This window comes from Oryctolagus cuniculus, chromosome 8 (assembly GCF_051225735.1).
Source record: "Oryctolagus cuniculus isolate XC-2025 breed Fujian yellow rabbit chromosome 8, ASM5122573v1, whole genome shotgun sequence".
Taxonomy (NCBI): domain Eukaryota; kingdom Metazoa; phylum Chordata; class Mammalia; order Lagomorpha; family Leporidae; genus Oryctolagus; species Oryctolagus cuniculus.
In genome coordinates this window covers 46,167,017-46,194,228 of record NC_142874.1, presented here as the reverse complement: position 1 = coordinate 46,194,228, position 27,212 = coordinate 46,167,017, and the positions used below count along the sequence as shown (strand labels likewise).

Sequence of the window (27,212 nt, the reverse complement as noted above, 5' to 3'; positions counted from 1 at the left end):
TTAGATGTGGGGACCCTTGCTCTCCAACCAGCGGAGGTGCCCTAGGGACAAGGATTCATAGACAGAGCCTCTCTTGAATGGCGTCCCTGTGTGCCCAGTGTGGAAGGGGTGAGTGGATGCTACCTCAGCTCCATGCTGAGTCCAGTCTGCAACCGTGGTGGGCTGTGCAGAGGAAGTGTGTTACTGTCTCACTGCGGGTGTTTTCTCCCTGGTTCTGTAAGCTTTTGGAGGTTTGAGAACACCTACACTGGATGTGATGGTCAGCCTCTAGGAACTGTCTGCAGAGTGGTATTTGGGTTGTGTGAATCTTGGGCAGTGTTATGCTAGCTAGCATGCTGCTCTGTTTTACCCTGGAGCTTCCTGCATAGTACATGCTTGATGGGTGATGGACCCATTTTATCTTCTCAGTTTGGCTTCATGCCAGGCATGTGCAGGTCAACTCAGGTATATTAGGACAGCTAATTCTGATACACTCCCAGCGCTTTGTACTGGCTGCGACTACCTAAGGATTTGTCTTGCTGTGCTGAGTGAGACTGCAGAGTAAATGTGGAAGGGGTGGTAGGGCCTCAGAAGGGTATTGAATTTCAAACAAATGCTCAGAGGAGAGAGAAAAACAACTTCACTGTTAATTACAAGGCATTACTTGATTAGTCAATCAAATTACATCCAGAAATACATTTATAATTTACCCAGAGGGTAATAAAATTTTTTTTTTAATTGGAGTTGCTGAAAATAAATTATAGATAATGATGTCATCTGACCCAAGCTGGGCATTCTTGGGACTTTAAATGGATTGGAAAGTGTTCCTCACATTACTTGGCTTTTTATAGTTACGGCTGGATTCACATGAAATCATTATGAACTTATTAAGTATTAAGAGAGGCTGGGAGAAAATTGGCATGCAAAAATTTTGGGGTGACCTGAAGACTTTAAAAAGCTAATCAAAAATCAGAGTGAAACTCCATGTATGGAAACACATTCTCCAGATGAGATTTTTTTCCTCTGAGATTATCATACATGGGTACTTCAGAAAGTTCATGGAAAAAAACATAATTAAAACAATCATTTTTCCTCTGTAATATTCATTTTCCATGAATATTTTGAAGATCTTTCATGTTTATTTAATACACTGAAGATTCTGGTTATGGATTTAAATTACATATAACTCAGATACGCCATGTGGGTGGCAGGGACCCAGTCACTTGAGCCATCACTGCTGCCTCCCAGGGTCTGCGTTGGCTAGCAGGTGGCTTCCTTTCCCAAGTCCCCCTGAGGGCCAGAGGTTGGACCAGGGCTTAGGCTGTGCAGCCAGAGGGTCTGTATATAGTGGGTCAAGATTAAGCTGGAGTCAGTAGCTGAATGTGGATATTGAACCCATGTGCTGTGAAATGGGACACAGGCATTTTAGCCATCATCATAACTGCTGGACCAAACACCTGCCCCCCAAGGTCTCTTTGAACCAATGTTGCTGTGGGGCCATCAAAACTGTACTTGGGGTGTTACAAAGGAGGCACTGCCTGGGATAATGCCCCAGTCCACAGAGAACAATTGAGTCAGTCATTTTTCTTCCATAGTGGCGCTCATGGAAAGTGACATTATGAGCCAGGCTATAGCCGGTGTTCAATTCACAACACGTCCAGGCCTGAAACAAGAAGTGCTTGATATTTTCGGTCATAAATCAAATGAGGAGTGAATTCTCCAGCTTCCTATTCATACACATTTAAAAATGTCAAGAAAAGCACTCTAACCTTGAAAGGCCAAAAAGGGAGGGAAGGTGTAGAAAGTAGTTGAAACAAGCCTGGAAAGATTTTTGTTGTAATGTGAACTTTCTCCTACTTCCAGAACGTGACATCTTAACCCATGCAATGGATGAAATACGTCTCTGATTCTTGTGTATGTGTGTGTGTGTGTGAGAATCATCTCTAGGTCTTTTCTAAACCCCCATATGGGGACTTACCTGAGTTTAGGATTAGGTAGACCCAAAAAGGAGCCTGGACGTTGGCACTTCTCAGAGCTCCCCAGGTGCTGGACGCTGGCACTTCTCAGAGCTTCCCAGGTGATTGGCTAGATCCCTGTTGCAAAAAGATCCTTCCTCTCCCCGCGTAGTTCTGGGTACGTGTTGATCATCAACAGCTATTACTTACCTGCACACTCAGATTAGGAGAGTGATTTTGCTGCCTAAACACTGTTCTGGGGTGGTGTGTTTGCTGTCCTTCCGGGAGCCCTACTGTGTGTGCATACTCTGATTCCCTCTGCCTGCAAATAGCTCTGCTACTTTTTTGCTCAAGACGGTCCTGACCCATTTTCAGGGTCTAATTTAACCTTCACCTCCAGGAAATCTTCCATGGTATCCCTCTCATCTTCAGGGAGTCTTTAAAATAATACCTTTCTCTGCTGCTACTCATTCTTTGGCATTCAGAAAATGTTGCCTTCAAGTATTCGTTTGTCTTCTGCTGTTACTGGATCTTTCTGTGGTACATGTGCATCTGTGAGAATACCTCATCTTTCCCTTACCCCACACAAGATCACAGAAGTTTTTAAAAAAGATTTATTTATTTGCAAGTCAGAGTTACACAGAGAGAGGAGAGGCAGAGAGAGAGAGAGAGAAAGAGGGAGAGAGGTCTTCTATCTGCTGGTTTACTCCCTAATTGGCCGCAACAGCTGGAGCTGTGCCGATCCAAAGCCAGGAGCTTCTTCCTGGTCTCCCATGTGGGTGCAGGGACCCAAGGACTTGGGCCATCTTCCACTGCTTTCCCAGGCCATAGCAGAGATTTGGATTGGAAGTGGAGCAGCCAGGTCTCGAACTGGCATCCATATGGGATGCCAGCACTGTAGGCCAGGGCATTAACCACAGCACTGGCTGATCATAGAAGTTTTAATGATAGGAATTGGATTTTTTTAAAAGATTTATTTATTTATTTGAAAGTCAGAGTTACACAGAGAGAGGAGAGGCAGAGACAGAGAGGGAGGGAGGGAGAGAAGGGAGGGAGAGGTCTTTAATCCGATGATTCATTCCCCAGTTGGCTGCAACGGCTGGAGCTGTGCCGATCTGAAGCCAGGAGTCAGGAGCTTCTTCCATGTATCCCACATGGGTATAGGGGCCCAAGGATTTTGGCCATCTTCTACTGCTTTCCCAGGCCACAGCAGAGAGCTGGATTGGAAGTGGAGCAGCCGGGTCTCAAACCGGTGCCCATATGGGATGCCAGCACTTCAGGCCAGGCGTTAACCCACTGCGCCACAGCGCCAGCCTATCATAGAAGTTTTAACAGTAGGAATTGGATCTTATACTCCGAACTTTTTGGTATGGTGTTTTCATGGTGAATAATAAAATTTAATTTCCTATTTTAATTATGTATTCATAAAAATCCTTACGGAAATCCCATTTCTTTCTGCATATCATGGAACGTCTCAGGCTGCTAGATTCGATTTCCAATCTGTCTTCCTTCTTCCTCACAAATGATGATTAAAAGCTTTCTCCAGGAGTTCCATGGAATTCATCTCACCATTTTCACTTTACAGCACTTTTCTGTTTTCCTAACATTTGTAAGTTTAGCTTTCACTGTGTGTATGCACCCTCTTCTCCCCGGTCAGCTCTGCCCGCCAGCTGTACAGCATTGAATATGGAAGGTTCTGGTCAATGTTGATTGAGATCACCCCCACCTAAACATTATTTATTGAAAAGGCAGAGAGGAAGAGAGAGAGAGATCTCATCTGCTGAGGCTCAGCTAGGCTGAAGCCAGGAGCCCAGAACTCAGTCTTGAGTCTCCTACGTGGGTGTCAGGGACTCAGTTACTGTAACCATCACCTGCTGCCTCCTAGTTGTACATTGGTGGGAGAGAATGAAGAGCAGAACTGGGACTTGAACCCTGGCATTCTGATATAGGATATGGACATCCCGAGTGGCATCTTAACCAGGAGACCAAACACCCACCCAAGATCTCTTTTAACAAAGTTGCTGTGGGGTTATTACAACTCAGTGTTCTACAAAGGAGGTTCCTATCTACTGGTTCACTCCCTAGGTGTTTACAATGATAGATGTTAGGCCCTGGGCCAGAGCTAGGAGCCAGGAAACTCAATCTGGGTGTTCCGCATGGGTGGCAGGAACCCAACCAAATACTTGAGCCATCACTGCCATCTCCCAGGCTGGTGCTGCCTGGTCTTCAACCACCATGACTCTGTTTCCAAAACTTAAGCTGGGCTTATCTTGGGTCCTGAGGAATGAAGTCCGAACGCATGGGAGTCTCCTAGGGCCCCTCTAGCTCTTGTGTACAGAAATGGCATAACCTCAGCCACCCAGCGATTTGCAGAGGAAACCCACAGTAGCTGTGGCTCTGATACAGGCAGTGGGTAAAGTCAGCTGTGGCCTCTGACAGGTGGGAAGCAATGCGGCAGAATTGGGTCTCTGCTGATGTTTATGACTTGTGGGTATTGCTTCTTGCAGTCAGTCAATCTGGAGCCATTACTTACCTGCACACTCAGTAAGGAGGTGGGTGATTTCATTGCCAGTGAAGAATTGCTAGCGCAGTCTCCTTGGAGGACATTACATCATAGGTCAAGGAGTTTCAAATGTTCCAAAGTCATTCTCCCTCCAACAAAACAGTTTTCTTTAAACAACTTTTCTTCAGTTGTAATTGATGGAACCAGGTCTTTGACAGGCAATTCTTTTAGGTGCCCTGCCCCCAAAGAGAATCTCTTTTAAGGAATACCAGGCATTGGTCTCCGCTTCTGCTTCACATTTCAGATGGGGAGCCACACTGCCTTTTCTGCTGCACAAGCCCATGTTCAAGATGGCAGTGTCCTAGAGTAGCTGCTCCTTATTCTTGCTCTGCGTTTTGGTAACCTGAGGGGCATGTCACTCTGAACCCTGGTAGGCCAGCAGGACTACTGTATCCTGTCTCTCTGAGCCTCTGAGAGGTTTGGCTTTGTTTATCCTGAATATTGACTCTTTTTTTTTTTTTTTTTTTGACAGGCAGAGTTAGAGACAGAGAGAAAGGTCTTCCTTTTCTGTTGGTTCACCCCAAAAATGGCCACTACTGCCAGTGCGCTGTGCTGATCTGAAGCCAGGAGCCAGGTGCTTCCTCCTGAATATTAGGATATTCCTAAAGCATCTTCCCCAAGCCACTAGGAGCCACAGAGTTTCCTGCCTACCGGGACTTTATGTTGGTTATTTTATTTATTTATTTATTTATTTGACAGGCAGAGTGGACAGTGAGAGACAGAGAGAAAGGTCTTTCTTTTGCCGTTGGTTCACCCTCCAATGGCCGCCACGGCCTGCGCGCTGCGGCCGGTGCACCGCGCTGATCCGATGGCAGGAGCCAGGTACTTCTCCTGGTCTCCCATGGGGTGCAGGGCCCAAGCACTTGGGCCATCCTCCACTGCACTCCCTGGCTACAGCAGAGCTGGCCTGGAAGAGGGGCAACCGGGACAGAATCCTGCGCCCCGACCGGGACTAGAACCCGGTGTGCCGGCGCCGCAAGGTGGAGGATTAGCCTAGTGAGCCGCGGCGCCAGCCTGATGTTGGTTATTTTAAAAACAACTTTTTTTTTAGAGGCAAAGAGACTGAGGGAGACAGAGCTCAGACCTACTGGTTCATTCCCCAGATGTTTACAGCGATAGATGTTAGATCCTGAGCCAGAGCCAGGAGCCAGGAAACTCAATCTGGGTGTTCCGCATGGGTGGCAGGAACCCAACCAAATACTTGAGCCATCACTACCATCTCCCAGGGTCTGTAATTGGCAGAGAGCTGGAATTGGGTGCTGCAGCCTGGAATCAACCCCAAGCACTCTGGTGTAGGATGTGGGTCCCTTAACTGCTACCCTAAGCACGTGCCTCTGTGTTTCTTGTTTCAAATCAGGAGATTGTACACTTCTCCCATACACAGCCTTAGGCATGTCAGTTATATATGAGATTCACTCAGAAAGTTCATGGAAGATGGAATTAAAAGATAAATTTATTTTGGTGCAAAACAGCTTTTTAAAGTCCTTCCATAGCTTTAAAAAAATTTTTTTTTATTTATCTGAGTGGTAGAGTTGCAGACAGAGGGAGAGACAGAAGGGTCTTCTCTCTGCTGGTTCACTCCTCAAATGGCCACAATAGCTAGAACTGAAGACGATCCAAAGCCTGGTGCTAGGAGCTTCTTCCAGGTCTCTCATGGTGGTGCAGGGGCCCAAGCACTTGTGCCATCTTCCACTGCCTTCCCAGGCCATAGCAGAGAGTGGGATCAGAAGAGGAACAGCCAGGACTTGAACCGGTGCCCATATGGGATGCTGGCACTGCAGGTGGAAGCTTAGCCCACTATGCCACAGTGCCAGCCCCCATAGCTTTTTCATAGTATAGATTTCCCATGAACTTTATGAAGACCCCTTATACTTTATGTGTACCATTTTTATTCCTGTCCAGGAAATAACTCACTTCCTTTAAATTGGACAAATAGTAATTCCCCATGGATAGCTACTTGGCATTTCAAATTACTGCCCTCTGAGTCCCGTGACTGTTTTTCAGCGAGTGGATGAGTTTTGCTGCAAGGTACCAAAGTACCCCTTAACTGTGATTTATGGGGCTTAGTATACCACAATAAGCCATGACTAATCTGTCTAAAGCTCTGAAAAACAGTCATTTAAAACAGTTTTAGCAGTTTTCTGTGACACATGGGGCATACCTGGAAGTCACAGTGTGGTCCTCATGGGCTGGCTTTTGTTTTCCTGTAGGGGAATGTTGATTGTCCGTATAACTGTAAAGCCCCGTAACGAAAAATTAACCTTCTAAAAATAAAGACCCCTGCCTGAATGCTTTTCTGCTGCTCATGACTTTAAACATAATTAAGTCTTCTTGTGTATGTATTTTTTGTTGTTGTTGGGGTCAAGATTTTTTTATTGATGCCATCGTTGTAATTCATTATTTGCTGTTTGTGAATCATTGGTTGCATCTCACTGTCAAATTGAGGCAGCAGCCTTTAAGCTGTCTTGCTTAAGCTGGGAGACAGCTTGGGCTGCAAAAGCACTGGTTTTAGAGACACACAGGCCTGGCTTTGCATCCTCACTCTGCTTCTTAAAACCTTAGCGACCTTGTAGAAGTTATTTAAGCAAACCAAAGCTCAATAGCAAGAAAATCTATAAGAGGGGATTCGTCACATCTGCCCCCCAAGAAACCAATATCGGAAAACCCTGCCCTCCTGAGAGCTCTGGGTCGTCACCTGCTGGGAATTTCCTTTCCTTGCAGAACCTCATTTGATCTTCGTTCAACTTGACTCCAACTTCCTGGTTCATCGGTTACGTAATCTTCTCACTGAATAGCTCAGGGACATGACCTTCCTGGTATTGGAGGAGCTCTAGACATTGACCTGTTTTTGTGTTGTTGGTGGTTCTGGGGTTATTCCAAGAGGCTCCTCTCCTAGCCTCTCTGAGAACAGAAGCCTGGGTAACACATGATCAAGGCACGGGCACCCCCAGGGCCCTAGCCAACTCTGTCAATTATTCTGAGCAGTGTGGGTAGCTCACCTATCATGACCAGCAGCCCATCAATCACCTCGATGAGTAACCAGAGGGATTTTCTTAGAGTAATTTTGTGCCTTTCTGGGCTTGCTTGGTTCTGTTGTGCCTATCCAGCCCTCAACATTGGGCAGCAGCTGTTTCTACGCAAGAAATTGGTCCACTGCTTGGCTGAGACCCTCAGCTGAGCCTACGGGACTGCAGCCCACTGGCCTCCAGATCACCGTGGCTTGCTGCAGGGAAGCCTAAGTTCCTTATCTTTTCAGCAGGCAAGCTCAAGTTCAGCCTTCTTGCCAGATTCCACAGTGGTCACCCGGAAGGAAGAATGTCACCAGTGGAAGACTGGTCAGAAGTTTAAGTCTCCAGGGGTTCTTTAGAGAAGAACCAAGAGTGTGCTTGTCCTGGGAGTGAACTCTTTTAAGATGTCTGCTGACTGGCCCGTGGGGTCCCTTCCTGTTAGCAGAGGATGTCCACGGGGTGCCTCAGTGCCCACCGGTGGAGGACTGGGTGTGCGACCTGGCTGTGCCCTCCTTCAGCAAGTTCCAGGGTTTTCTTCAGTGCCCTTCCTCTTCTTCCTCCCTGACCATATACCTCCTGCAAAAGATTTTTTTTTTTCTCTACAAGATGAATAGGTTATTGCTTTCACATCTTGGCTGGCTGGGTTGAGCAGCTCACTCATGCATGATTGGTGATTGTGAACAAACGGAGAGAGCTGCTGGGATGATGTTGTAGCACGTGAGTTACTGTGATGCTGGCATCCCAGATGAGAGTGCTGGTTGGAGTCCAGGCTGCTCCACTTCCAGTCTGGCTCCCTGCTAATGTGCCTGGAAAGTAGGCAGAAGACGGCCCAAGTGATTGGACCCCTGCCAGGTTGGAGTTCTAGTTCCTAGTTTTGGCCTGGCCCACCCCTGGCTGTTAGTCATGTCAGGGAGTGAACTAGCTGGTGGAAGATCTCTTTCTCTTTTTGTCTGCCTTTCAAGTAAATAAATATTTAAAAAATTTTTTGGAAAGAGCTTTTGCTTTTGAAAAGCACTGGGCATGGGCAGATCAGCTCCAGACACATAAGGAAGCCTTTGACCACAAACCCAGGGCAGAGGGGGAAGGTAGGCGCATGGGTTTCTCAAGCCCTGGTATTTCACAGTTCCCAATGTTTCTGTCTCCCCTACTCCCACCAAATGGATTTTTATCCAGTTCATTTAATCCAGGAGTGAACAAACTATGGACCACTCCCACCTGTCTTTGTAAGTAAAGTTCTATTGGGAACACAGTCACACTCAGTGGATTTGTCTGTGGCCACTTTTGGCCTACAGTGATGGTGGAGTTGCGGGCTTACTGGAGAGACCAAATGGCCTGCACAGCCAAAAGCATCTAGCATCTGGTAAAGACACAGAGTTTACTGACTTTGATCTATCTCATCTGTGAGAGGAACTTCAGAAAATTCCTGCAAGAATGAAATACAAGATAAGCTTCATGGGGCTGGCGTTGTGGTGCAGTGGGTCAAGTTGCCGCTTGTGACACCTGCTTCCTGTGTTGGAGCACTGGATCGAGTCCCTGCTGCTTCAGTCCTATCCAGATTGATCCCTGCTAATGTGCCCGGGAAGGCAGCAGAACATGGCCCAAGTCCTTAGAACTCTGCCACCCATGTGGGAGACCCAGATGGAGTTCCTAGTTCCTGGCTTCTGCCTGCTCCAGCCCCAGCCAGTGTGGCCAGCTGGGGAGTGAACTAGTGGATGGAAGAATCTTTCTCTCAGTCTCTGTCTCTGCCTGTCTCTCCCTCTCTGATATGCTGCCTTTCAGATAAATAAATATATCTTTTAGAAAGATAAGCTTATTTGGGTACAAGCAAAATTGTGAAGATAACATCAGGATCTGAGTGAGATCCCTGTTTTTTAGAACCCAGTTTCGAGAAGTGTGCTTAACCACTGTCTGTCGTTACATTGGTTGTACAGGTGATTTCTGAGTGTTGCTTTCATGCATCTTTGCTTGTTACTGGATCAACCCCAAATTTTCCTTATGGATTTTGGATGCCTTCAAGTATGTGATCCTGATTTCAAAAGGCCTTTAGTGTTTCAATGATTAAAAAGTCTACTTGAGATTGTCCCTTTTTTAATAACTCATTGCCTAACATAAAATCTTTATTTTGGAATTACTTCAGTTTTATAGAAAAGGTGCAAAGAGTTCCCTCTTGCCTTCGGGTTGACATCTTGTGTTAACGTGGTACCTTTGTTTAATAGAATTAGCATTACACAGAGCTCTTAACCAAGCTACAGGCTTCAGGTGGCTCTCCCCAGTTTTTCCACTAATGGTCTCTTTCTGTGCCAGGATCCAATCCAGGACACCACTTTGCACTTTATTTTTTAACTAGTGAGGTCCACTTAATACCTTTGTAATTTTTCTTCTTTGGTGTAGTTTAGTTGCCATCATTTCCAAAAGAAAAATGATGAGTGATGATGTAACTATGGAAACCAGAGGCAAAATCTGGCTCAGACATCAGAATTGTAATGAGGACTTTATTTGCTGAGTGTTTGCTGTGCTGTAGTTACTGCTAGGTGCTTGGCACCTGTTATGTCATTTAAATACTGCAGTGACTTGGCCTTTTAATAATTACTTTGTCTACTTGAGCTGAGGAAGCTGAGCCTAGAGAATTGAAGTTACCGGGCCGTGTTTCAGTTACAGATGGTAGTCAAGGGCAGGCCAATAGTGCTGGCGGTGTACCAGCCCTGGCAGGCACCTGCAGTCACTCACCGTGGCCTCTACAGAGTGAGTGGGATGCCTCCCATTATGTACTGAGAAAGGAGCTCCCCTGGGGAGGTTCAGAAACTGCAGATGGACAAGTAGCTTGCAAATGGCAGTGCTGGCTTCGGAGCCCTGGTCTCTGTAAAGTGGTGAGTTTCCTGTACCTGGAATTGTTATGAAAATCCTCCAGGAACTGTTCCCTGCTCCCTGGGTGCCTCTGTGCCCTTCTCATATTCTGTCCCAACCCAGCCACTTAGAAGCGCTTGAGGGTATGAGCTTTGTGCTACCTAGCCAAGACAGGGTTGAAGGGGAATTGGTGTTTGAGAGCCTTATGTAGCACGGGGCTGGACTGTGGGTGTGGGGAGGGGATGATGATACTGACAACAGCAGCATCTGCTCAGTGTGGATACCACCTCCTCCAGAGAGCCTTCCAAGGATGCCCTGGTGGTGGTTAGGTGCTCCCTGCGTGTTCCCTGTGAGGGCCTGTTGGTACTCACCATGCCACATGGTGACTACTGGTTGGCCATTCCCCACTTACTTGACTGGCTACCTAGGAGAGTAAGTGGGTGCTAGTACTTCGGGTGTGAATGAGTCCATTCCAGGCTTCCTAATGGACGTCGAAGGCCTCCTCACCCAGGGCCTGTGAGCTGAGGTTGTTTTCTTGTCACACGCGTTTGATTGTCTCTCTTGCAGTTCTCCCTCGACAAGCTCTCTGGGAAGCAGCCCGTGTGCCTGCTGTGGCATCCTCCTTTGCTGGCACTTAGGGAACAGCCATGGCCTATATTTGAACAGACACTTGCCGTAATATACAGATCTACAGCATTTCCGAGGCCCGTTGCCCAGGACGGCTGTTCTAGAACATGCTGCATGTTTCCCAGACTGGCGTGAAAGATCATTTCACTTCCACTCTGGGCCCTTGCAAACGAGGCTTTAGGGTCTTCCTGCGCGATCACATCCTTCCGATTTGATCCTGGTACCTTAGAGTCATGGTCAGATAGCTTGCTAGTTGGAGGAGTCTGTCCCTTCAGAGAAGCAGACATTCCTTTTGGTCTGTGTTCTCTCCCTGCCATACTGCTCCAGTTTTCAGTGACACCCTGTGCTCCAGGAGCCTGGAATCTGGCGTTTGCACCAGCAGCATTGCCCACACCGCTACCCCTCAGTGCCATACAGGAAAGGCGTGTTAGGTGCCGATGTTCCCTGGGACCAGTGCCGCTGGTGTCGGCTTTGAACAGTGAGGACCCTAACCCTCCTGCCGCCTTTCTGGATCCACTGGGCTCTTCAGCCGCCAGAAAGTTTTTAATATGCATGGAGCGTGAAGTCTGGTGCTGGGCAAGACTGGGTCACAGTTTGAATCAGAAGCTGGTTCGTTGAATGGACTGCTGGTTTGTTGCGTTGTATAAAAACCAACTCTGACGCATACACAAAACGCATACATAGCCTCCAATTCAAATTTCATGTTTTGGAGGTTTTTTTTTCCCCCTCTTTTCCCCCACTGCAAGACCTCTGGGCTCTTCCCCTGAAATGCAAGCCTGTTTGTCCAAAGCAAGAGTGCTGTTTGTGTAGCAGAGCCGGTCGGTTTCCCCAGATCCTCCTCCGCCCCACCCTAATGGGGGAAGCTTCACTCAGCCTTAGAACTGTAGGCAAGTGGATGTTCGGTGCGTGTGTTTTCAGCACTGTGTCAGCAGTTCGAAGTCTCCCTGTGTTTTCAGGCAGACACCCTTGTTTCTGGGTGTCCCCTTTCTTTGCGATGGAAACAGGTCCCCCCTCCCCCCAAAAAACGGAAGGTTTAGATGCTGGTGTTTCTGCACTCAAAGTCTTGCTTTCAGAGAAAATTCTTTCAGCTGAGATGATAGTGAACCGATATTGCTAGTTCTCTTTATTTCTGGTTTGGTAAATGTGGTTTCTGAGCTCTTGGGGGGGCGGGGAGCTAATTTCTTCCCTCATTTTTGTAAACCACAACTTGGCTTTCAAGAAATTTGTGGCACTTGGGTTCTTTTTGTAATTCTTTTGTAATTGGTCAGTAGAATTGGTGGTTTATGCTCCTGCCAACCTTACTAATCAAAAATCCATCATTAAAGGAGCAGCAGGAAAGAGAAATTAAATAGGTTTTTACAAAGTTTAAATTTGGGAAGTGGCAGGGCAAGACACTTGGAATGTTTTAATATGTCTTTTTTTTAATGGTTTATTTATTTATTTGAAAGTCAGAAAAAGAGAGATGTTCCATCTGGTGGTTCACTCTCTAAATGACTGCAATGGTCACAGCTGGGCCAGGCTGAAGCCAGGAGCCAGGAGCTTTTGCTGGATCTCCCATGTAGGTGCAAGGGCCCATGGATTTGGGCCATCTTCCACTGCTCTTTCAGGCACATTATCAGGGAGCTGGATCAGAGGTGGAGCAGCTGGGACTCAAACCGGTGCCCATATGGGATGCCAGCACCATAGGAGGCAGCTCCCCTGTGTCTCATTACATTCTAGCATGCGGTGCACTTTTTGCTCTGACATCAACGATCAGTTGTGACCTTTGACCCAATGACTTTCTCAGCCCTCTGAACCACAGGGACCAAAAAAAAAAAAAAAAAAAAAATCAGAGTGACTGTTTTCTCAGTTATCCCAAGGATGAGACTGTCAGGAACTGAGAAGGGTCTGAAAGTTTTCTTTGCTACCAAATGAGCTGGCCACGGCTTCTTGAATGCTGGCAGAAGGCATGGGATTCCCATCAGAGCCGGAAGCTCTGCCAGTCAGCATGATGACAGTAGCCAAAGGATCACTGCTTTCTTGCACGAGTTTCCTAAGTCATGGAACCTGGGCCAGCTGACACCTGTCTGTGGGGTGTGGTAGGAGAGGAAGCTTAGATGGCCCACGTTTTCCAATGGGCAAGGCCTTTTCTTTGCTCTAGAGAAGCACACCCAGTCTCTGTCTTGCAGGGCTGTTTGCCCTACAAATGACCTTGAAGAGCTGGTCCAGAGCATAGGCCACCCAGGTCTCTTGCTTGCCAGATGGGCAGGAACATGAGAGGCTCATGGGGGTTGTCTCCTACCAGATGGGTGGTAGGCCCATTCTTGGTGCTTGGAGAAGATGGTTAATTTGTCATGTGCATGCATGCCTTGGGACTCAGCTCTCTCTGGGAGCCCAGGTTCAGGAAAATCTTCTCTCTTTGCTATGGGCTGCCCTGCCAAAGAGTCCAGTGTTTCTGCAGAGTGCTGACAGTCAAAGAAGGGAGACTACCAGAAAATCTCTCTCTCTCTCTCTTCCTTTAAATATCTGTTGATTTGGATGCCAGAGTGGGTGGGAGACCCAAGTTCTTGGACTGTCTTTTCTTGCCTTCCCAGGTGCGTTAGCAGGAAGCTGGAGAGACTCGCACTGGTGCTTGGATATGGGATGCAGGCCTTGTAAGCGGCAGCTTATTGTGCTGTGCCACAGTGACAGCCCCAGAAAGTTTCTTATTAGCCTAATATTTTTCTCTATGGTTTTTAGAGAAAATATAGATATTAATTTTTAAAAATTATCTGTTAAAAGGAATTGATTATTACACTCTCCAAAATTACCCTAGTTCTGGAAAGTAGCAGTTATATCATAAATCTCATATTTACATTTAATTTCCCTTCAATAAAGTATGGACAGTTTGCTTTGAGGATGTGCATGTGAACCCTGGCATCCCCTGATCTCTGCTGGTGGGAGAAAGGGCTTGTTTTATGATTGCATTGCATTTATTTGTGCACTTCTGTCTACACATAGGCACATGGCAGTCTCAGTGAGGTGGTTGAAAGGTGGTCATGGGGAACTGGTTCCAACGCTGGATGACATAGACACGCAGATGTTGAGTAACAGCAAAAAGACCATAGAAAATGAACGAACAAAAGGGCTGATGTTGAGAACCTGATCCCTCGTTTGGGGATAAAATGGAGAAAGGTTGCGGCACAGACCCCGCGTGTCTTTCGCACCTGTTCTCCCTGTAGATCTTTTGCTTTCTAAAAACTAAGAGTATTTTCCCTTTGCAAACAAAAGCAAGAATACTGAGGTTTTTTTTTTTTTTTTTTTTAAGAAGTGAAGGTTAAGCAGATAGCAGCTATAAAATGTGTGGTCTTTATTTTTATAGGGCCTCATAAATACAGCTACATTAGTGCTTTGTCTTCCTGCCATGGCTGTCCTCCCTCTGCGCAGATGGACGGCCGTGATTGCACTGTGACTGTTGTTGATTGGCAGGAGGGGAGGAGGTGTGTCGAAGCATCTCGCCGTCTGCAGCCACCACCGTCCGAGGCCCTTGGATCAGTGCCCGGAGATGAAATGGCACTTGTTTGGCTAACTGTGGCCTTAAATTCCCTGTCGGAGTTGTGCTCATCCTTTCTCCCCCCTCCGCTTCCTGATTAATTAGGCACCATTACAGGCTCATTTTCTGCTAAAGTGACTTGGGTGGCTAGTGATACAGATCACTTTGAGATTGGTAGGGTTCTTGGCTTCAGATCAGATAGGTTCTGTGACTCCCAAATGAATGGCCAGGTAGGGGGGTTGTAAATAAGTTCTCCAAAGAATAATGTCGTTTAAATGACTCCCCTGGTTTTCTGACCATAGGAGAGGACTAAATATCTACTGAGTCAGCTGACTTATGAGATCCGATTTGAGTGTTTTTTTTTTTTTTTTTTTTTTTTTTTTTTTTTTTTTTGACAGGCAGAGTGGACAGTGAGAGAGAGACAGAGAGAAAGGTCTTCCTTTTGCCGTTGGTTCACTCTCCAATGGCCGCCGCGGCCGGCACGCTGTGGCCGGCGCTCCGCGCTGATCCGATGGCAGGAGCCAGGAGCCAGGTGCTTTTCCTGGTCTCCCATGGGGTGCAGGGCTCAAGCACCTGGGCCATCCTCCACTGCACTCCCGGGCCACAGCAGAGAGCTGGCCTGGAAGAGGGGCAACCAGGACAGAATCCGGCGCCCTGACCGGGACTAGAACCCGGTGTGCCAGCGCCGCTAGGCGGAGGATTAGCCTAGTGAGCCGCGGCGCCGGCCCGATTTGAGTTTTAGACAGGGGTGCTCAGCTGTGGGCCCTCCACCTGGCTTTGTGGGGTCTACAGAGCGGGATTAAAGATCTGACCTCACCCCGATGCAAGAGAAATGTCTGCAGCCGCAAGACAACAGCTGATCCCCACTTGCTCGCCCATTTAAGAGGTCCACTAACACATCTGCAGTTTGGGTTTGTGACTAGTTTTGAGATTGCTGGGATCTGTAGTTGGGGCTGTAGTCCTGGGAAGGTACTGAGAAGATTCAGGGCCCGCCGGGTAGAAGAGAGAAAGAAGTTAACACCCTGGCCCTGTAGGATTGGGATGTACAGTGGATATTGAGCTACCTTCATGCTATTAATCCTGTCCTTCCAACTTGCACCCTCAGCCCAAGCCAGACCCGGTCATCCATGGTCCAGTGGCTTAACCCACAGTCTCCGACCACTCCAAGCTCCAACCCAGCTGCTACTCCTCCTTCATCCCTGTCATCACCCTTTGCCTTCTCCCACGTGACCACTGCAGTGGACAAGCCTCCTGAAAGGTATGTGGCAAATGACATGGATGGAGTACGATGGCTGCACAGCAGTGGCGCTGGGTAAGCAGATTCCTGTGTTCCCTGCTGGAGGAGACCTGCTCAGCTCCCACCCAGTAGGGAACGATGCCTTGCCTGGAAGGGACCTGCTCAGCTACCCACCGCCCCACCCCCGTGGGGGAAGGTGCCTTGCCTAGGAGCCGCTGGGAACTGTGGAGTCTTTTTGGTGCTGGTGGTGCATTAATGAAACTGCTTAATTTGGAAGCCATTCTTGTACAAGAATATAAAGCCCATCCCTTACCTTCTTTGTGTTAAAGGAAGGCACACTGGGTGCCGGGCACGTGGATGTATAGCACAGTTTAATGGTCGGTTCCCTAGAGCACAGAGGGGCCGGTCCTCAGCAAGTCCCTCCGCCCGTGGCCCGGCTGAGATCGCTCTCGTCTCAGTGGCTTCCCCGCCTCTGGTGATGCGAGGCACTTCCCTCTGCTGGGTTCTAGAACTGTCTAGAAGCATGGCTTCCCTGATTCCCCTGTGTGCGCTTCCCACACCGATGATTAAAAAAAAAAAATTGTTTCAAAAAGATTTGAAAGGCAGAATTACAGAAGCTGGGGGAGAAATATACAGAGAGAGGTCTTCCATCTGCTGGTTCACTCTCCAAATGGCCGCAATGGCCAGGGCTGGGCCAGACTGAAGCCAGAGGCAGCCCAGAGCTTCCTCCAGGTCTTCCGTGCACACTGCGTTCCCAGGCCGTAGCAGGGAGCTGGATTGGAAGTGGAGCAGCTAGGAATCTAACCAGCGCCCATGTGGGATGCTGGCACTGCAGGCAGTGGCTTTACCCACTATGCCACAGCCCCTGATAACGATTTTACAGATGGTATGAAGCCGAGCCTCATGTGTCTTTCTCAGGCTGGGGGCAAGGGGCTGTAACTAAAGGAGGCGCAAGCCCCTTCCGGAGGGGTATGGGGAGGAGGTGGTTATTGTAGATGGACTGGGGTCAGCACCTCTGTCTCTATATGCTGGTGCGTCTCCTCCCGGGTGACCGAAGCGCTTAGAGCGTGGCGGCGTGTGGCTGTGACAGTGCCAATTGAGGGGGCAGGGCATCTTACCAGGCAGGGAGGAGGATTAAGTGAAGTGGTTCAGTGGCAGCTCCTGGAGGTTTCCCTGAGGAAAGGGTTCGACTCGAAACTTGTCATTTACTTGCAGATCAAGTGCTGAGGCTCTGCCTGGTGTTCACTTCCCAGTTAATTTCTTCTGGGGGAGTAGCTGCCCCACCGGTGACTTAGAAATGAGCTCGGGGAAGTGGCAGGTGGGGTGCAGGAGGGCCGCCTCTCTTGGTTGTTTCTCACATCCCTGTTTGTGCCTCTGGTGTTCCCTCCCCAGCATTATCAGTCGGAAGGCGCGAGCGGTGTACCCGTGCGAGGCAGAGCACAGCTCGGAACTGTCTTTTGACATCGGAGCCATCTTTGAGGACGGTAAGTGCTGGGGGTGGGAGCCCCATGGGTAGGCTCATTCTGGGAGCCCAGCATATCTCAAGCACAGGCCCGTGGGCAGTCCCGGGTGGCGTGGATGTCCCCTGACACTCTGGCCAGCAGAGAGCCCACCGTGTGGCTCCTGGGCAGGGAGTGCCAGGCTTCTAGGTGCTGATCTGAATTATTCTGCAGCCTTTCCATTCCCATGCGGTGCTCCTGGTAGAAAGAAGCCAGTGCCACTCGCGGGTAGGAAACATTGGTGATTTGTACCCCAGTTTTTTTTTCCTTCGTTCCCCTAGGCTCCCTAACCCAGCTTCCTAACAGGCTTCAAGTTGGCCAAATCTGAGTTATCAGAAAAGAGTACTGTGCTCAGGAAATTTTTGACTCTTCTGTCCCTTGTGCTTTGTGGTTGTGCTGCTTTGAATAACGTGATCTCCACATGGGGCACGCTGGCTTTGCGTGTTGAGGCGGGGGTGTCAATTTGTATGTGAGTGTTGGCTCCTCACACACATCTAGGAGCTCTGCCTGGCGTCAGATTTCCAATGTGTCTCCTGTGGCTCCACGAGAGTATTTTCCCCATACTCTTGATTTCTCCTCTCCTCAGTCCTGCTCGTAATGAAAGTCATTGGTTGTCATGGAAACAGTGATGCTGCGTGTGGGTGGAGCTCCCCAGAAGAGTTCTGGGGGAGCAGCAGGAACCTGAGATCCTTGCCATGACGCGGTGGGTTCACCAGCATGTTTGGGATGCAGGGAATACGTGACCACAGTGCGTGCTGGCTGTGTTGTTGGCAATGTAGCACTTGCTGACGGGTGTTCTGCAGAAAGCAAGTTGCCCCATTTAGAATAGTTTCTGATATGCACGTGGTATGTGCTCTTGGGAGCCAGAGACTTTGTGGTGGCTTCAGAAAGCAGCAGCCATAAAACGCCACGTAGAAGAGAATGACACTTGGTGGAGAAGCACTGCTCTTGCAGTAGAAGCAAGGCCGCTGTCCTGTCACTGTACCTGTCTGTTCACACAGTTTTGCCAGGAGAGCGTGGTGCAGTAGCCACCTTCCTCCAGCCCATTAGATGTCGGCTTGCTGTGCTGCGAGAGGGAGTGCAGAGGTAGCAGAATTGCAGCTCAGCCACCTGAGAAGCGTTGATGAACACGCACTTTGTGTGAATCGATTTGTCTGGGAGCCTCCGAGGTCCCATGCTCGATCTTGTTTGTGTGATGGTTACCTTGGTTAGAAGGTACCTGTTAGGATGTTTTAGGCTGCAGGTAACAAACACTGACCCATGAGACTGCATTAGCTGACACAATCAGGAGCTGGGAAGGAGAGAACTCTATAGAGTTGCTTAATTCATCTTCTCAAAGATGTTGTCAAAGGTCAAAGTTTTTCCATCTCTGTGCTCAAGTGTTCCTGGCTTGTACACTTAGGCTGATGGCTGGGTCCCCTGTTGGGGCAAAACGGCTGTCGCCATTCTGAGCGTTGTGGCCACACACCAGATGGGGTATTTCATCCTTGTGTGGGAAAACTTTTCCAGAACTTTCTCCCTAGTGTCCCAGCCCTTGTGTCTCAGTAGCCAGAACTGGGTCAGATCACTGCCTTTAGACCCATCACCAGCAAGGACGTAGACCAGGGAGAACCACAGTGAACAGATGACTCCTCCCTGGGCGCAGTGGTGTGGTAAGTGCCAGAGCCTGCACCAGAACCGCATCTTCCCGCGTGGAGAGGGTGGGAGAGCGTGGTCAGCGTCTGACCAGGGAGAGTCAAGTTTTCCCGCTCTGGATGCCTTGCAGGGGTCTTCCTAAGAGAGTATGTGTCTGTGTACACGTGCATACTGTCATACGGGGATGGACACACACACCAGTTCCTCACCGTGGTTTGGAAGAGGAGAGTGATGGATAGCCACAGACAAAGGATTGCTATTGTTAGTTGCAATAACAAGAGGTCCTTAAGAAGTTCATGGACAGTGCATGTTATGAAAAAAAACTGTGCATGGATTTGCACCAAAATAGTTATCTTAAATTCCACTTTCCAGGGACATTTTTAAGTTCTCTCCTGCCTTGTCGGTGATTAGACTCCTGCTTTTCCACTTCCTGAGTGACCCCGCACAACTTCTTCTTGCGCCCTATCCTGGGATGTCTGCAGGATTTAGGGCAGGGGCCAGGATGACACCGGGAGCCACTGGGAGACAGGGCTTTGAGTGCAGCAGCCTTGTGTGGAGGCTGTGGCTGACCGCGTGTCACCCTGGGTGCATGGGTGTATGCCACGGACATGTCTGCGTGTTCAGCCAAGTCATGTCTTCCTTGGATTCAGTGCCCTGGGGCGCTGGCATCCAGCTCTGTCTGGACTTGCTGGCTGGGGCACCCCGGGTGTCTCCACAGTCCCTCCCCAGAGGCCAGCTGCTCCGAAAACGCCTTGCGGATGTGTTGACACCGTCTCCCTGCCTGAGCATGTGAGTGTCTGGTTTCGTGGCAGCGCTCATCTCGCTGGTACCTCTCCGATTGTTTTGTGGTGGTGCACATAAGTACTGCAGGAGGCAATCAGAATAGATGCCGTTGGACCTGCTGCCTTTAGGGGTGGTTCCTGCAGGGCACAGCAAGTGAAGGCCCTTGCGTACGGCTCCGTCTTTTTTGTGCAGGTTCACACCTTCATTTCCGATGCATAGTTGATTTCTCAGCTGGTTGTGGCTTGGGCTTGCCCAGAACATGGCCAGCGAGGCCCTTCCCCAGTGGCTGTGGGGTTTTCCTATCTTGACAGCTGTCGGGGAGAGAGCAAGATGGGCCGGCCGGTCATCCGCCCTCAGCTTCTGGGGAGCCAGGCTCCAAGTGGCCACTGTTTACCGCTCAGCCCGCAGGAGTGGTGCCAGGAACCAGCCACACTCTGTGTTGTGAAACACCCAGGATGGTCTAGTCTCCCTGTGGTCGCTGACCCTGTCGGAATCTTCCAGGCTTCAGCACCACTCTCACACTGCAGGGTCTTTTTCTTCCTCTTCCAGGCTGCAAAGGAAATCGGTTTATGGCGTTCAGTGGCCTTTGGAAAAAACAAGCTCCAGGTCAGAGTGACCCCTGGGCCACACTCGTCAGGTGGCTTGGAATAGAGACAGCCGCGAGAAATCCTACACCCGAGTGTGGAAGGCAGCTTCACTTGTCAGGCTGCTTGGCAGCCGTCCCTTGCTCCTTCCGTGTGGCCCGGACTTGAGCTGCGAGTTCGGATTCTAGCCTGTGGATCGCCTCTGTAGGAGACACAGCCGTTGTTTGCCGGTTGCCCACATACTGTGTGTGTCCAGTCTCAGGGCACCCGTGGCTCCTGTGAGTGACAGGGAGCCTTTCCCTCTTCTCTGAGCCCCAGAAACGCCCCTCTCTGTGGCCAGACTGTACTGCTCTATTTCCAGACAGACAGCCCTGCAGCTGTCCACCCTCCCCTGAGACGGGCAGAGCCAGCCCTCGCCAGGGCTGCCCGGCAGAGCTGGCACACGCTGGGTTCCTGCTGCCCCAGGCTCTTTGCTGACCTCCACTGTAGACACTGTCTGATCTCCCCAGTGCTTCGGGAGCAGGTGTGGACGGATGACTCCTCACAAGCCTCTAGCAAGTAAACCTGAAAGGTCTTAACCAGAGACAGAATGATCCTTGGAAGATGATTTGACGTTATCTTGAGAAATGGATCGGGAATATACCCCCACAACCCAACAGTTTTGTTCCTAGATATTCCTGATGTGGGGAAACCTTAAGAAAAACAAAAACATTAAGTACAAAAATAAGTAGGAGATGACTGAATGTCATGGGATTCTGGCTAAGCTCAGAAATCGGCAAGATAAATATCAGGGATGTGTACTTGCGTATAACACTGTTTTAACCACAGTTGGTGAAAGAGAATGAGAAACACTGAATTCTAGCCACTGAGGGTGAGGTGGAGAGGGGGCAGGGCCAGGACACAAGCCTCCCTACTGTCACACAGTAGTTCTTGAGTTGAGTTTGAGTTCCCGGTGTTCGCTGTATCATGATGATTTCAATGTTTGTCTCTCACATTGTTTACATTATACTGAAAAGCCTGCGTCTTGCTTGGTTCTGACAGCTGGCTCCTCCTGGATGATCACTGTCACCAGCTCCAGTGTTGTGTTGTTAGGGGATGGCAGACCAGGATGACATGGTGGAACCACAGTGAGCCAGGGTCTCACCGCCATCAACGCGGCCAGGATCGAGAGAAAACAGAGGATAACAAGTGTGTCGACGAGGATGTGTGGCGAGGGCCCTCGCTGAGGGGAGGGAGGGGGGCAGCACTGGGGTGGGGGTACACAGGATGGTGCAGGGGGTCCTAATCTGAGAACTCCTGTAGGACCCAGCACTTGTATCTCTACGCAGGGAAATCGAGAGCTGGGTCTTGAGCAGATACCTGCAGACCCGTGTTCACTGTAGCCTCGCTCACAGTGGCCAGCAGCAGCGACCCCAGAAATGTCCATCAGCAGATGAGTGGAAGTGGATAAGCGGAGTGTGGCGTGAACATACAAAGCACCGTAGTTCAGCCATGACAGTAAGGAGAGTCTGAAACATGAGGCTGTGGGGGCAAACCTGAGTGTTAGGGGAGGTGAGATGAGCCTGCTACAGAAGAACAAGTTACGTGTGATTCTGCTTTTTTTTTTTTAATAATTTTTGAAAATTTATTTGGAAGGCAGAGTGACAGTGCGAGATTTTCCCTTTTGCTGGGAGCTTGAGGAGGGAGGAATCAGTACAGTCTCTGCAGAAGTTCTAGAAATGGGTAGTGGTGGTGATTACACAGATTGTACATGTCCGTCATGCCACTGAAAATGACATTGTGCTTTCAAATGCTATGCTTTGTTATATACATTTTACTACCACTAGCAAAAGGCATGATCACAGGGGTGGTGGTCTAACCCTCATCGGGGTTCCCCAGATTTGCAGCTGGCCTACAGCTGCGCGGTGTGTAAGTGGCGGGGCAGGGTCTGTGGCTTGTGTCCTGCATGGTGCCTGGCTCAGAGGGAGTGCGCCTCAGTGCCGGCTCAGGGGCCACTGCACTGTCTGTCTGTGTCCTGTGAGTGGTTCGTGAGCAGCTGGCTTGCCGCAGCCTCCTGGCGTGAGTGGTGCAGCTAGTGACCCGCCTGTCCCTGATGGCAGCCCAGCGGCAGGAGGAGAGGGGACTGTCTCTGATCTGCTTGCCCCATTCCTTCCCATGTCCACCGCCTCCCAGAGGAGGAGATCAGAAGCACCCTTGAGCTCTCCAGGCTTACGGCCCCTGGCTCCCCACCGAGCTGGCTCCATGTTCTGGTGTCTGAGGGAGAGCAGGGCCTCTGGGCTGAGGTCCCCATGTGCAGGATGCAGCCCACGGGGAAATGACAAACACGGATGAGGCCATGCCTGGCCCTAGCAGTGAAAGCAGAACCCTGCCATGCCCACAGACAGCCTGCTGGGGAGGAGGCCTTGCTCAAGCTTGGCCAGACCACGTGTGCCTGCCAGGACCCCTGCTGTCATTGCCACCCTGCCCTGGGATGGTGAGTTACTACATGCGTGAATGATGGACAGGTACTCCTGGAGTTTTCCCCAGTGGACTATGGAGGGTTTTAGGCCCCATCTCAGCATTTGCCTGTCCCTTGAAGCCCTGTATGGTACCTGTGATTGCAGGGAGTTTGAGGGTTCGAGTGCCACTGCTCTTGGCCAGGCTGCTGGGTCAGGTGTGTCACAGCAGCCTGGGACCCCACAGCCAGGGATTGGGCCCCCCAGAAGCATTTCCAATCCAGCTCCTGCAAACCTAAGTGATGGCTGTCAAAATAGTGGTGCTGTCCGAAGCCTACCGTAAACACAGCATGAATAACACTAGTCCTTTTCTCCTGGTCCTGCCCTGTCCTGTCTTGTAGGACTCACCAACGTTGTTTTTAAATGTTTAATTTTTTTAAAGTTTTTTTTTTTTTTTTAATTTATTTGAAAGGCAGAGTTAGAGAAGAAGAGACAGAGATCTTTTATCTGCTGGTTCACTCCGAAATGGCTACAACAGTCCAAGGCTGGGCCAGGCCTGAGCCTGGAGCTTCTTCCAGGTCTCCCACATGGTTATAGGGGACCAAACTTCGGCCATCTTCCACTGCTTTCTCAGGCGTGTTAGCAGGAAGCTGGATTGAGAGTGGAGCAGCCGGATATGAACTGGTGCCCATAGAGGATTCTGAAGCTGCAAGTGGTGGCTTTACCTGTGCTGCTATAGCACTGGCCCCTAAATGTTTATTTTTATTTATTTTCATCTACTTGAAAAGCAGATTGATACACACACACACACACACACAGAGAGAGAGAGAGAGAGAGAGAGAGAAGAGCAGAGCTTCCACATACTGTTTTATTGCCCAAATACTTCAACAACTGGGGCTAGACCAGGCCATCGCCAAAAGTTGGGGACTGCAGGTCTCCTACGTGGGTGGTAGCAGCCTAAGCCCTTAGAGCATCATCTGATGTCCCTCAGGATGCATTGGCAGGAAACTGGATCAGAAGCAGAGCAGGCAGGACTAGAACCGGCGCTCTGATACAGGATGCGGGCACCGCCAGTGGCGGCCTCACCTCTGCACCACAGCACCCGCCCTGCATCCTCTCTTGGAGGAGCCTGGGTGCCTGGGGCCTCAGCCAGCCGCACTGAGAGAGGAGGAGGAGCAACATTAGCACCATTCGCTGTGGTCAGGGTTGCTCTGGAAAGGCAGGGTCCACGGTGAGGACATGGGATTCTGGCCTCGTGACACAGTCCTGGGACGTCTTCAGAGAACACGACTGAGAGCCTCCAGCCCCCAGCTGGCTTTGATCAGCTCCTTCCGGGGCCTCTCCACTCTGATGGGTTTCTGTGCATTCTGCGGCTTCCCAGCATGGCCATCAAGTTCTGCAGTGCTTTGGGTTATCAGGACGGGTTGCTTTGATTGCCTCGTGTGTTTGTTAAATTTCTCTTGAGTGCAGCAGCATAGTCATATGCCACACAGCTCTCAATTGGGAAACCAAATTTCACAGCAGCAGTGAAACCAAAATGAAGGCACCTTGTTTATCCACCTCCCAAGACTGTTTGTAGAATGAGGCAAACAGGCCCAGGCAGATACAGAAAAGCCCTGGCCGAAGGGTGTGGGGTGGGGGCCTTGGACAGTGCTGTACAAGGGGCCCTGGAGCGGGACCATAAACCCTGGCCAGGAGAAACAGTGTTTACAGGTTGAGAAAGTGAGGGTGGACATACTCGTGTTTTGCTTTTGCAGTAATAGAGTCACCATCATCCATGGACATGGACACGGTGTGTCCCTGCCATCCCCCTTGTTATAAATGGTGTCATTTTAATGTTTGCAATGGCTTCCAATGAGCTGTCATTCTGGAGATGGAGAAAACCAGGCTGGGACATGAGGTAAACCCTGCAGGGGCACCTGTTCATGACAGAGCCAGAGCTCCAGCCAGGGCCCTGGGGACTCTAGTTCTCCCCACTTCAGTTCTCCGCACAGTGCGGTGCTGCCTCACTCTTGAGACTGCCTGGATCTGTCGGTGTTGTCCAGGAAAGGGAGTGTGTGTGTGAGAGTGTGTGAGTGAGTGAGTGAGTGAGTGATTTGTCTCATGTGATTGTGGGGCCTGGCAAGACTAAAACCTGCAGGGTAGACCAGCAGGCTGGAGACCCAGGCAAGGCTCACAGCCAGAGTGCAAATGCAAGCAGACAGCTGGCGAAAGTCCTCCATCTTCCAGAGAGGCCCGTCTTTGTTTTGTTCACGCCTTCACCTGGTGGGACGAGGCCAGCCACATTCGAGGGCTGATATTCTTTACTCTTTGCTGGTGCAGCTGTGAACCACATCACCACCTCTGGAGTCCCTGACCATGTCTTCACAGAGACATATGGACTGGCATGGGACCAAGTCTCTGGGTCCTGTGGCCTCGTCAGGTTGACATGTAGACGTAACCATCAGGCTGTCCCTGGAGGAGGCCGTTTGATAAGCCAAGGATAGAGAAGAGCCTGGCATAGGTATTTTGGGCTGTGATGCTCCCGAGAGAGGTGAGATCTCGAGGCAGGAGGCCATGCAGGTCCTCACCTGCAGCCTCTGTGCCTGGGGACTGCCGGCTGTCAGGGCTCCAGACTCATTGCCAGTCTGGGCCACTTCTGGGCTCTTGGCCATTAGATTCCATGGCCAGCTCCTGAGCTGACCTGCAGGGCGGGCTCATACCTGCTCTCATTTGTACTTGAGGCTCCTGGCTGTGGCTGGCAGCCTGTGCTGGGGCCTGTTAAATGCCCCTGCATTTGATTTCCACTCGCTGCTGATGGGGGCTTGGACCTTGCACCCTTTGCTGTCCAACCTGCAGCCGTTCTCTTCTGTGTTCATCGCGGGTGTCTGTGGACACCTGCAGAGTGCCGGGCACTGTGCCCTGACTGATAAGGACCAGGCCTGCCCTTTTGAGCTCCCACCCAGCCTGGGGTGCAGACCAGTGCTCAGCCAATGCCCACGCGGCCTGTAAGTGCTGAGAAGGGCCAAGGAGGACTCCTGAGAGGGGGAGGCAGCCCACCTGGCTTCCGGCAAGGGAGACTTGCCTGGTGGAGAAGCGAGGGGAAGGCGTTCCTGGCAGAGGGTGCTGCACGTGCAGAAGCCTGGAGCCCAGCTGGGATTTCTGCAGCTCATTCCCTGCAGCTGACACTGGTGACATACGATGGAGCAGGAGGGGCTCCAGGAGAGGTGGGCAGGGCCCAGGGCCCTAGCGCATGTGGACCAGACCGCTGGGGAGCTTGGCTGTGACTCTAGGTGGAGGGGAAGCTGACTGAACAGCTTTGTGCGTGGTGGCTTGGAAGGGGCCCCTCCTAGACACTGGGAGACCAGTCGGAGACACGGAAGACGGGTGAGGACCGTGGGTGGAGCCCATTGCAGCCTGTCCTCACGCCTTCTGCAGGCGAGGCTGAACATCCCAGAAATGGGCCTCAGGCTCCGCCAGCCACCCCCGTGCTGAGCCTTCGGGATTCACAGTGGTTCAGCCAGCACTCGGAAGCCAGGACATGGGGGCATTTTGGTAAACAGTGGTTTTTCTTCCTTTTCAGTACAAAGCTCCAGGGAACCTGGCTGGCTGGAAGGGACTCTGAACGGCAAGAGGGGACTGATCCCACAGAATTACGTCAAGCTGCTGTAGTTCTGGCCCCGGAGCCCCCTGAGCCCCGGCTGACGCTGGCTCCCAAGCACCTTCCGGGGACAGCCCACAACCACCTCCACGCTCTCCGTCACCACCAGCACCCCAGGGCCTGGGGAGCGGGGCTGGACGTCACTGCCCAGAGCTGTAGATTTGTGGATCGGGAGAAGAGCGCCAAGATGAACAGGATGGACTTCTCATCTGTCAAGTGTCAGGATTTGGGATTCGTAATCACCCACAGAACAGGAGGGAGGGCGGCCTTGTGGACCCGCCCCCTGCCACTCCCACTGGTGATCACACTGGCAGACCTGCAAAGGATCCCGCCCCCTGCAGCACACCTGCTGCTGAGACTGGACAAGGGACTGCACGCCTCACTCACAGTGTTAGGTTCGCAGGGTGCACGCTTGGCTTCGGTCGTTGTGGTGCAGCGAGGGCTGTCCCTGGTGCCGGGGACTTGGTCTTGACCCAGAGGAAGCAGAGATGCTCATTTCAAGCCTGCTCCTTCCTTGAGGGCCAGCGGCGGAGCCCACGCCCACTCCACCCACAGAGCACTCCGGTGTATTTATGACAGGCTTCGTGTTGGTGCTCCTCACCTGTGTGCTGTCTGCCCAGTACCACCTTCTGCCCCCAAGGTCTCTGTCCATGAAATAAAATGGAATTTGCTACGTGGTGTGTCCATCCCACTGTGGGGAAGAGATCGCGGGCTCACACCTCCTGTAACAATTTAGGGTTCGGCGGCAGCCTCTGGTGGGAAATGTGTTTTTCACTGACAGGGCTGCATGCTCTCAGGTATACCTTGGTGATGGGGCGCCTTGCTTGTCCACGGCAGGGTGAGTTCCTGGGGGCAGTGACCATGTCTGAAATGTGGCGTCCCTCAGGCACCTCTTCCAGTCTTGCAGGGCAC

At 50.6% G+C, this 27,212-nt stretch overlaps 1 protein-coding gene across 7 annotated transcripts in view; it reads left to right on the top strand.

Moving 5' to 3' along the window:
* The window catches only part of ARHGAP10 (Rho GTPase activating protein 10), a 346,158-nt gene extending 319,185 nt beyond the window's left edge, over positions 1-26,973 (top strand). For all 7 annotated transcript variants that reach the window (XM_070047463.2, XM_070047465.2, XM_070047462.2 and 4 more), the window contains 3 exons: positions 15,593-15,745; positions 17,117-17,208; positions 26,223-26,973. In XM_070047463.2, the coding sequence (XP_069903564.1) occupies positions 15,593-15,745; positions 17,117-17,208; positions 26,223-26,311 (334 nt within the window). In that variant the 3' untranslated portion in view covers positions 26,312-26,973. The remainder of the gene's footprint in view (positions 1-15,592; positions 15,746-17,116; positions 17,209-26,222) is intronic.
* Positions 26,974-27,212: the final 239 nt, after the last annotated feature.